The sequence below is a fragment of the Motacilla alba genome, chromosome 3, assembly GCF_015832195.1.
Source record: "Motacilla alba alba isolate MOTALB_02 chromosome 3, Motacilla_alba_V1.0_pri, whole genome shotgun sequence".
NCBI classification, from domain to species: Eukaryota; Metazoa; Chordata; class Aves; order Passeriformes; family Motacillidae; genus Motacilla; species Motacilla alba.
This window is the reverse complement of record NC_052018.1, coordinates 21110239-21122303: the sequence shown is the minus strand read 5'-3', so window position 1 is coordinate 21122303 and position 12065 is coordinate 21110239. Positions and strand designations below refer to the sequence as shown.

Genomic DNA, 12065 nt, shown 5'->3' with positions numbered 1-12065 from the left:
AAATTTACTGGGGTAAGGCAAAATTAGTGGATGAGAGTTGGTTTTTTTTTTTTTTTTAAAAGAAAATAAATCTGTGTGTGCAATAGGTTAGCCTCAATATTCAGAGTAGATCCTTTTAGTTCTGTACCTCTATCTGATTATGTACAGGAAACTAACAATTAAGAGGAAATGTGACCACTAAATTTGGAAAAAGCTGGAGCCACTACAGTCTCCCTGGAGAAGAAATGCATAAAAGGAATTACTATAATCAAATAATTCAGTGTGCAAGATGTTACCTCCATATTGAGAAAACTTAGGTCTGTAGGCAGCTCCATGTTACACAAATGATAAATATGTTTTGACAGTTTAATTAATGTTAGTCTCAAAACAGAAATGCAAATCAAACAAGACATCAAGATCAGAAACTGTAGACCTTTGCTAAAATTAACAGAGATGTGGGCAACAGAAACCTCATAGATTGCTGATGGACTGGTTACAAAGGGTTCTTATTTTAGATCAGTTAATTAGCAAGAAATTATAGCCTAACCAGTATCCTGTAGATGACATGGCAAAGTGCTGACAGCTGTACTGCTCTTCTAAACAGTTCCTATGTACCTCTAAAATACTGAAGTTTCATTAAAAAAAACACCATCTCAATTTTTCAATTACAGGAATGAAAATTGTTCCTTTAACTGTATTTCATTTCCAAAATGTATATGTGGCTTTTCAGGAATACAGATTGCATTTGTCACATCACCAACACAGTAAGAGACAAAGAAAAAAAAGTTCCAAACACCAAGAAATACTCTTCTTGTGCTACTCTTTTCACATTGAAATAAAACAAAAAAATTGAAAATATTTTTCAGTAAAATTTCTTCTCAAACTCCCACGTACCCTTCTCTCTCAGTTGAATTAATTTCCATCAGCCTCCTAAACCCCTCATGAATATATTATGTAGGCTTATAATTGGTTTTGTTTTTTCTATTTTCTCTTCTCTTTCTTACAGTAACTATGTGTCGCTTGTAATTTTATTTAATTTACAGTATGGAATTTTAGGACAAGTAGGATGAGAAAAACAATTTGCTTACTTACCCTTAAGAAAATGTTGCATGATTTTGTCACTATATTATGATGATAATCTGACATTAAGGAACATAAGAGATTACTAAATATTTTAAACAAAAGCAATTTAGTACCTTTAAACAATTAATTTAATCCACAGAGATTACAAGTCTGGACACAAACTCAGAGTGCCCTTTTTTGTCAAGTCCAATAACCATTTTACCCAAGAAGCAGATGGAGTAAGTATGAGTGTCAAAACCAGTGTCAAAACCAGTCAAAACTAAGAAAGCTACTTGCAGGCTCCCATCCCTGTATTTAGGTGTAGAAAATGATGCTGCTGTGTTTTGAACTCTCAGATTTTTAAGTTCTCTCAGTTATCCTTGTTTTCAGTGGCACCCAAATTTAACCTTAGTTTTCATGCTATAATGCAATTTGACTAAGTTTAACTCTTGCCTTAGATTAATGGAAGTTAGCTAGCTATTCAATACTATCACTGTAGACTACTTTAATAGACAACAGAGAGAAACAGGGATGTCCAGAGGACCACTTCTTTCATAATGGGTAAAAGTCATAAAGAACATATATATCCATTGGCTACAATTGGATACTAAAGTGATTGCCTTTAAAACCTACATTTTAGATATATGTATCACATGAGATGAACTTTTATGACTGAAATTCATATAATTTCTTAGACTGGGAGAAGGAGACAGAGAGTGGAAATGCATGTATTTTTCTGGACATAGGAATGTCCAGAGATGTCAAGAAATGCATATAAAATTCATGACTCGTTGATGTGTCCTTGATATGCTGTTCTCATTCTCAGAAAGCCAAGTGATAGGTTACTCACTTCAAGCTATCTTCCAGAACCCTGGATGTCCTCTAGTTGCCCTTGAGGAGTAGTAGTGTGCTGTTGGGATTGCTCTGGTATTTGTGGTTTCCAGTGTGTGTATTTTAATGGACTATATACTGAGACCGAACCTTGGCTTTACAGCAAGTACGACTTTGTCAGGACTAATCAAAGTGCTATTCATTGACAATAAAACACCTCAGTGTAGGCTGAGGTTTGTTGATTCTGTGTTGGTGCACAATAGGATCCATACTCTGTATTCAGTCTGAGTTAAACTCACCAAAACATAGGTACCAAAGCCTTCCTCCCTAAACAACAGTTTCTTGTCTAGAATGATGCAATTCTCTTCTAGGTCCTGTAGAGATGTCTCAAATGGTACCAGTCAATTTTCTTTGAACTAATCAGAGTTTGTTGTCATGGGAACTTAGACAAATAGATGGCACAAAAGCTTCTATGTTTAGTTGACTTGACTGGGATGTTAACCCAACACAATTCAACTAACCTATCTGGTCAAAGGCTAATTCTGCCAGGTTATGCCCTAGGAATGTCACCAATTTTAGTGTCTTTATTTTCTCTGATGCTCTGGAAAAAAAATCCTTTCCAGTATTTTTTGAGTATCAGGTTTATCAGTTGTCTTTCTAGGGTAGATCTGAGTCTGAATAAGTTTCCTGATGCAGAAATTGATCCAATGATGTTTATATAGGTAGCACAGCAAGGAATGTAGTTCCAGTGCGCATACCATCATTACAGCTCCTGACACACACACCTTCAACAAAAAAACAGGACTGAAGACATGCAGAGCTTCTGAGAAGACTCCTTAGAGGTCATTTTCTTTCCCAGGAGGAGAAGCACAGGTAGAGTCCTTCCTTCTTTTTCACTGCAAGGAAGCATGATGAACTGGTGCTTCAAGGGCCACTGGCCCTGTGTGTTTCCCTTAGCAGCACACACAAAGCCCTCTGGCAACCTCAGGGTAAATAGCTGGGCTGAGATTTACATCTGCCACTGTCAGCTTCTACCACATCAAAAAGGGTTCAAACTGAGCAGTGAATCACCTTCCTTGTTATATTTTTCTGATAAATTCTACTTCTTTTTAACCATATATTACCAAAAAGAAGAAATAGCTGAGAAAACTCTTTGAACAGAACAGCTTTGAAGCCAAATTTTGCCGGGGGGGCAGCATAGGTGTCCTTTTTAATAAAAAAAGAACCAGATGTCTAGCAAATCCAGTGGGTAATGGAGGAATTTTGTCAAGCTCACAACAGCAGGAGCAAGAGAGAAACAATCATTACACATTTTTAAACTAACCATAGATGGAAGGCAGTGACTTCATTTTTTATCTTTGACTCTGAAGATAATCTGGACCTGGGAGAATAAAATTTATGAAAAGCTCCTGGCTACTGTTCCAACTACTTTCATGCCTCATCAGCCTGAGGAGGCCAGGCAGCCCTGATTAGCACAGCCTTACTCCCTCTCCAGGAATTCCAGAGTTGTGAACAGTTGTGACAGCTCCTTGTCAAACTCTTTGAACCAAAGTGTTTGTGTCACCTTCATCCTAGTGACTTCCTGGCCCATTTCTACTGTGTAGAGCTGCTCTTGAACAGCAGTGCCAGCATAGCAGCAAAACTTCAATATGTTTAAAAAATTAAAGACTTATCATGCTCTCCAGATACACCCAGAGCAATGAAAATTATGTGTGTGTATCCAAGTGTAGAACCGGGTTCATAATTTGTTAGGATAAGGTTTATTCTCACAATATAGGAACACAAGTTGGCACAGCATCAAAGGATTAACTCAGGATGCCCAAATGCTCCTAGAGATAGATGGTGTTTCCTGCAGAGAGTTAGAGTGTCAGATAATTCCATAGAGCCCCAACAGTAATTAAGGAAAGTCAACATACTAAATTATGATTGAGAACACAGCCTATATCTTATTTGAAATTAATGCTTTGTGTTTTTTAAACATATCTGTTGTGGATTCTAGCTATTGCTAGCTATTACTTAGCAAGGGATACCAGTAAAATCCTCTCAGACTGAGCATTTATTTCTATAGAAAGATCAGAAATTGTGGAGATGTTACTTCATGCATAAGTTTCCCCCCATTTGGCTGCGTTTTCCTAGCCATAGTGCATAGATTAAGAAGATCCAAACAACCACCTGGATGAAGTATCTCACACTTGAGGAAATAAAAGGAAATCACACATCTGTTGCTCATAAATGGTTTTTCTTTTAAGAACTGAAGAGCATTTTTCCCAATTTTTTTATATTTATATAAATTTATAAAAATCCTTCTGAGTTTTCTCTTTCCCAAGCTCAGAAGTCCCATACTTATGTTTTTCTCATGGGAGGGGTGTCATATGTAGCAGCACTATGGCTTTTTCCCACCTTTGGTTTCCTCAAATGTGGCAAAAAAAACCTGAAAAACCAGTAAAACCTTAAAACAATAACTAATGTTATTAGTATTCAGATAGCAACTAGTGAATCAGTCCTTTTAGGGTTTGGAGGGATAGCCATACTATGGAACAGTACAATTTCTCTGTGAAGTATCGTATATTCTCATCCATTTATTTTTTGTAAGTACATGATCATGCAATCAGTTTACTGACCATGAGAGTTTTGTGGCTAAATATCAAACACGGACTGGAAAAATTCACCTTACATAGCCCTTTATTTGAAAATGGAAAGCTGAAAATAGCTTGAAGTCAGGAGAAGGGAAACCTGCAATTCCTCAGGCATCCTGAGTAATTGTAGGAGTTCTAATTGAAAACTTCCTCATCCAATGTGACCTTGCTTGAATTAATTAGTTTTGGAATTAGTGCTGAATAGTTCAGTAAATGTGGAATTCTCTGAAGTTTACTCATTGCCAAGCAGAGTCCAGCTGACTGAGAAAATTAAAATGGCCCAAAGACAGTTTTCAAAAAGTAAAGTGACCCAAAGTCACTTCATCTTCCTCAGTGAAGACTTTAGCAAGCATGAGCTTAGCTGATCTACCTATTATGAATCAGAAGAAAGGAGGTGCATGCACAACTGAGAGAATCATTAGGATTGGAAAAATCTGACAGATTGCATTATGCTACATTTTCTAGAAGAATTAAAAAAAATTATGCAGTGTACTGGCAGCTTAAGGCTGGCAACTCTATTGCCTAAATCCAGCAATGCTTTATGCTAAATTTTATCAAGATTAGCAGGAAATCCCTGAAGTGGGAGAAATGACATTGGACTGACATTTAACATAGGACAGAAATCCAGGATGCCTTTATGCACCCTGACCAAGTCCCCATTGTGCTGAAGTCCATAGCTAGGTGGATTTTGTATCATTAATCCATTCATTTATCATTAATCCAGTGAAAAAATGCTGTTGTAGCCAAAAAACCTGGGTTAGAGGAACATTAGAGTAGTTTTAAGGAACTGAAATTGATCTTCTGTTCATCAGAATGAAAATAAAAGAACTTAACATGAGTCCACTTAGTCTGTGCTTGTTGCTGGAGAAGGATTTTGTGCATCTGATTGAGTCCCATATTTAGTATTTCTGGCTACCTGCCTTCAATCTGAATATTAAAGCCCTGAGAAGCTATTCCACCCGATGAGCAAACATCCTGAGCAGTGGTCCAGAGGAATCCAGAGGAAATGTTTCTCTCAATAAAGATGAAAGTGTTTTATACAACGTATATAATGTCATCAGGAGAAATTATGTATGCTTCCACATCTGAAGAGATGATAAATTGATGTTCAAGTTGGCCAGAAGTGCAAGTACGAAGTTACTATCTCTCTCTTGCTTTCTCTCAGGGAAGGGATTTTAGCATATGTTCTTCTGCTCCACAAGAGACCATCCTAACTGCTACCTCCATTACCACTGCAATTCAATGTTTCTGCATTCACAGTAAAACCAAACTAAAAAAGCCTGTGAGGAAGCATCCTGAAATAATCTACAACATAATGAGTGATTAATATAAAGGAATCTCTCTACATACAGAACTTGTAGCAAAAATAAATTGACCTTCTCAGACAAAGGGGAAATGAGGGAGTGATGAATATCTTCCAGATGTCCTTGTTGGTTATGTTTGCAGAGTACTGTCTAGTGCTGTACCACAGTATCTGAACTACTTTTCAGTAAGGGAAGCCAGGTGCTGCAGGCAGGATAAAGTGTTACTGCTCCCAAGCCACTGCCCTCCATTTCCCAGCAGGACTCTACAGCCAGGGCTCACTCTGGCTCAGCTGAGTGTTGGTGGCACAGCCCCAACACCTCCAGCAGCCTGTGCCTCCCCCAGCACTGTGCCACACTCCCTGGGTGTCTGCTGGGCTGACAGTGGGATGATGTGCTTAGACAACACAGGGAGCCAGGCTGGTACTACCTGGGAAAGTGACCCAGTTTTTGTGAACTCTTCCTGAAAAGTGAAACATTGCTTGCAGGAGTAGCAGGGCTGTAAGTCAGTAGCACTTAGGATGACTGCTGCACTCAGTGACTTCCCATTCAGGAAATTACATGTTGTCTGTGATGGAGGAGCGAGGTGGGAGGCAGCAGCAGCTGGAGCTGCATTTTCTCAGCTGTGCATCTGACAGCTGTGACTGGATACGGTTCAGAGACAGAAGGCATATGCTGCCATTCAGGGCTTTTAACATCAAGTATCTTTTTTTGGGTTCATTATCTCCTCACAAAATGAAACGTGACGGCTGGAAATGCCCTAACCTCAATGAAAGAAGAGTCTCAGCAGGGGTCACACGGAGGCCAGGTCTAGCTTACCATAGGCCAGCAATGCTGGCTGCCTCCTTTGCGCTGGCACTTGTCTCATTCATTTACACCCAGGGCAACAGGGAGTGCCCTAGGCCTAGTGACAAACCCCCCCAGAGGTGGAGAAGACTGGTTCCCCAAATAATTAAATTACATGGATTCATGCAGAAGTTATGTGTTCTTTAGTACCAATGTTTCACTGGGCTTTCTCTGTAAAGTTTTATGCAGCTCAGAAGAGCCTGATATTGGTAGTTGTTTTTCCATCTATTAGAAAGTCCTGTGAACATTGTTCATTAATTATGTCCCACATAATATTCATCATAGTTGCAACCTCCTGAAAGTTGTAAATACATCTAGGTATATTTTAGGAAAAAGCATGCTGTAAATATATATTCTATACTTTTGTACTTGAGTTCATAGAGAATTTTATTTTAGGTTTACATTTTTAATTACAAGAATTAATTTTTAGCTAAGCCTGTGTGTTATTAATCAACTGCTTTACGACAATGATAAGGGGCAGTCATGACCTATATAACTAAAATTGAATGGAATAATTGAATTGAAACGACTGTTAATATTCTAAAAAATTCCTTTAGTTTCATTGCCAAGAAGAATTTGTTACATCAGAAGCAAAAAAGAAGTTAAATGTAATTTTATGAAGAAATAAAAGACTGAATTGGAAATAAAAGCTGATGTGAAAGTCTGACCTTTCTGACATTTATTTGAATGTCAAATATCTGCCAACACCATTTTCACAGTTCAGGCAACTGCTTCTTTTACAACTTTCAGAAAGGGAAGAAGAAGTAAGATTTTTGTAAAAATTATAGTAAGGATAGGAAATGCAGCATCTCCCTCCAAAGTGACAAGGGCTGGAGAGAGAAAAATGGAAGCCTTACATCTAGGATTTTAAAAACAAGAACTTACTTGACAACTGAAATTTCTTTTAAAAGTTAATAATATAATCCTTACTCTTCTTCTATATCAGATAATTATTTCTTATTTGCATATTTACTTTATATAGAAGCTGAGGACAAATTTGCTCACTTGCACAGAGATGACATTTTAATTACAGAATCACACTCAGAACTGTATACAGTCCACAGGCTTGGAAATAATTTTGGAATAGGAAAACACCTCACGTCATCTTTTTTCCCAGATTTTCAATATCACCTCACCATGAAAAATAAGAGGAATTACATTGTGGGCAAGAAAATCTATCTGATAAATAATTTCTGAGATGAGGGAGAAGTTAGGAGCGAAATGAAGGTCAAAATTTTCAAAACCACAGTATTTAACCAGCAGACTACTAATCAATGCATAACCTTTCTCATAAGCATGAAAACACTGCGATGCAGACATACTTACTTTATTATTCAGCTTTTTCACTCTGAGGAAAATAAAATAAGATCTTTTCAGTGAAAATTTTGGGCTTATGTAGCATATAAACAAACTCAAGACAGTTTAGGTAAAAATCAGTCCACTTGGTAACCAAGGTAATTCTGAAAATAATCCAATTCAGTACTTGGAGCAGATTCCAAAATAAGCATCTGTTTGTGTCCTTTGCCATGGAAGGTGTCTTCATAATGATCACACAGTAATATATGATAAAGATGAAAATTAGTCTCTGGGGTAGTAATAAGATCTCATTTGATATCATGATAGCATCTCTATTAACCAAAGAACAGAAACATCCCTAGAGGGGGCACTGTAAGCAACAATTTCTAGTTTTACACAAAGTTTTATATAACAATTAAAATACTATGCTTAAAATAAAATAACATTTTATGCTACTTCTGGGATGCAAATGTATGTTATTCAACCACAGCTTCCTTTCTAAGCTCCCACTGTTCTGCTATACAGCAGACGATTCAAGCAAATCATTGAAAAAGTATTTTTATATGATACATTTTGAACTCAGTTTTACCTTTTGTAGATGGGTAGCCTGCACTACAGCTTAATTGTATGTGGCAAGGACAATATCATAATTAGGAAGTGATGTTAACATCTTTGGAAACATAGAAATGAATTTGGATCAGTTTACAAAGAATACATACTTCCTATAGATTTCATTTTAAATATTGAACGGCTCTCTGTGCTCTCTCTTTTCTCTACCAACATATGCTAAAATTCTAAAATTACTAAAGCTATTGTCTTTGCTAAGTAACTAATAAAATAAAAGAAAATTGCCAGAAGAATGTTGAAAGACCTTAACAGTGAGTGTTATAACAATGAATTCTAATAGATAATGAGTACCAGCAGATGTGTGAAGCTTGCCCAAAAGTTTACAAGTCAGTACACTGGTACAATTGGTTACGCCTTCCCTAAAAGTAATTAATTACCTTTTACATTAACTGCCTTCAAGAATTTAGACCAAATATTTTTAATCTTACTTCTCTTTTGTTGCTACTTTAACAACCTAAATTAAAATTAGCACAACTAATCTCATTTAGAAGATCAATTACTTGATAGATAAACCACATAAATGTCTAACAATATTGAGATTATACCATTTGCACTTGCATTTTTATATTTGCATGTAGATAACTGCATGTATGTAAAATGGAGGTCAAAAAATCCAGGTCCATTACATTATGCACGCAGGATTCTTTCCAGAAAGAACTTATTCCAAGATGTAGCCACCATAGTACCGTATTAAGAACACAAGAATACTGGTATCAAACATTATCTCTACACAGCAAAAATGCTTCTGGTGTCAAACCTCCCTTTAGAAAACAAGCTGATATGTTTTTACATGCAGAGCAGTGAAAGGGTCAGTGGAGACTCGCTTACCTGTGGTTGACCTGATGGTTGAGGTGATGTTGGAGGATGTCAGCGCAGGTATACATTCATCATCTTGGGAATAGCCTGCCTGAATGGCACGCAAGTAACTGTGGCTTCTTGTTCGGAAACATCCAGGGAGGTCAAGGGCATCCATTGCCTGAGCTTCAACTTCACTAAACACTGATTCACACACCGATTCAAATTGCCCATTAACCTCTGCTTCACTCATCTGAATAAACAACAACAATGCATTTGATTTTTGACTTGCTTTTTTGTGATCATCACGGCCTCAACATCTCAAATGGACACCTGTACATTGATGAAGAACTGTTTTAGCAAATAGTTAAAATGTAGTAAACCCTTCTGATCACATTCACATTGTTCAGCTTAGATCAGCTGTTTACACATCTATATTAAATGCATCACACATGCCATATGTTAATGTTCCATTTAATTTCTTTTGGCATAGTTGAGAAGGAACCCAAGCCAAACCCACTTCCTGGTTAACTGGGTTAGCCATTCACTTCCATGGAAGAACCTTTTGTTCAGCAGCATTATATAAAATCTGACACCTCTACCAGCAGGAGTGCTGTGGAACCGTGCCCGGCAGGGCAGCCCAGCTGTGCCTCCTGGACCCTCTACCATGTGTCCCCTTGAGGTATTTCAGCAGCAGCCTCCAGCTCCCTGCAGTGCTTAGGCAGGACCCAGCATCTACCTGCTAGCCCTGCCTTGCAGGTTGGGCATGATCCAACACTGTGCCTTTTTTAGAGGCAATTTTCATGATAAACAGGTCTTAGGCAGAGCAGCCAGGTTTGGGGAACCTCTCATGCCTTAATTCTACCTAAAGCATTTTTTAAAGGTTCACTGAAGGCAGCCCTAACTACCTGTAAATGTACCTGAATAACTAAATATTATTTTTATCCAAAATCAGGTAGGAAGTTTACACTGAACAGATAATTGCATGACTTTCTGAAAATAATTTTTTTTCTAAAAAGTGAGTGCTAGAAATCAGAATCAGTATAAATAATTTTACAAGTTAAATTTATGGCATCACTAAATGGCGCATCCGGTTGATATTAATTTTCCTATACAGCTGCTAAGTGCTCCTAGTGCTTTATTCATTATGGAAAGGGAGTCACATCAAATATTTCAAATGTTTTAGGGTTTTGGTTAATAAATGGAAATTTTATAGAGGAGTTCTGATGATTATGAATAACTGATAATTTTGTGTAAGACATTTTAACTACTGAAAATCTTCTGAAAATAATTAAATTACTCTTCATAAAATTTGCTTTTAATAAAGTTAAGTAGACTAATGCAATCTCAAAGAGATAAAAAATTCTTACTCTGAACTATTTTGCAATATTGTTGATCAGGTTATTTAGTCCATAAACTCAGTAAGTCTTAGCCACTTATTTCCAACTAAGGCTATTGATAATAGAAAATTAAGAGTTTTCAATCTGAAATTAAAAATATATACCATGGAATTCAGCATTCTTCTTGAGTGTACCCTTTGTCAGGTGTGAAAAAGGAAGGATCTCACAACAAAAAGGCATAAAAAACCTCACAAATTATACAAATTGCTATTATGTAGATGGAACAAGAGGAGGATGGTGTCATGGAAAAAGAAAATGAAACAGAAAAGGTTCAGAACCCGATATTTTAATACATTTTCTTGGGGTAATGTCTATTAAATGCATTTATTAATGGTCTGGAAACAGCTCGACTGTGAGGTAGGAAGTTTGTGGCTAACACAGAGTTGCATAGGTTAGTGAATACTGAAAAAAGCAAGGAACTATATCCAGCAGGTTTAGTTAATCTGGCCAATTGAGCAATCTACCTGCAAATGAAATCTATTGTGGACACCTTCCAGGTAATGCACACAGAAATGAAGAATTTTAACCACTACTGAAGCCAATTAATCATCATGGACAGCTCAGTGAATATCTCTGTGCACAGACATGGTCAAAGAGGCAGAAGATGTTCGACTAGTTCTATGTGGGAACATTGTTAGGTGGCAGCTGACAGCATTTGCTTTGAATGTGGGATTTAATACACATGAAATTTTCTCAAAAACGGAGTATAATAAAAAGACAAAAAAACACCAATAAGCAGTGTAATAAAAAACAAGTCATCAGAATGATGGGAACAGTTTTCACAAGGGAGTTGCGAAAAAAATAGTGAAGGAAGGGTTTGGAAAATGACTGACTGTTTCTAATTCTAATGTGTGCTGCATAAGATTAAATTTAGAATTACCCCACATAAATTAAGGAATTTGACTGAAGGGCATTAGTCAGGTGACTAGCCCCTCCCAGCTCTCTACAGTCAGTGGAGACTGACAAGCATTTCCAGAGGGCTCTCAGCCCACTCGCGATGTTCACTGTCCTGGAAGAAACTCTTTTGCTCCATTAACTACAGAGGAAGCTTTAGTTGTTGCCTCAGTTAAAAGCCTCAATTTAGATGAGTTGAATCCAGGCCTGAATAGCCATGCAGTACAAATCGAATATGAATGAATATGAAATTGCTTTAAAAATATTTCTCTTTTAACATAACCATTGTAAACCCTTAGGTAGCTTGCTAAATGGTCAAAGAAATATTAAGTACCATGTCTGAGAAGGGGGCAGGGCCCATCTGTCATGAAACAACGCAGGGAAGAAAAGTCAGAACC

General features: G+C 37.2%; 1 protein-coding gene across 22 annotated transcripts in view; it reads right to left on the bottom strand.

Moving 5' to 3' along the window:
- The window catches only part of DLGAP2 (DLG associated protein 2), a 445650-nt gene that overhangs the window by 43413 nt on the left and 390172 nt on the right, over positions 1-12065 (bottom strand). For all 22 annotated transcript variants that reach the window (XM_038132407.1, XM_038132404.1, XM_038132410.1 and 19 more), the window contains one exon: positions 9407-9626. In XM_038132407.1, the coding sequence (XP_037988335.1) occupies positions 9407-9626 (220 nt within the window). The remainder of the gene's footprint in view (positions 1-9406; positions 9627-12065) is intronic.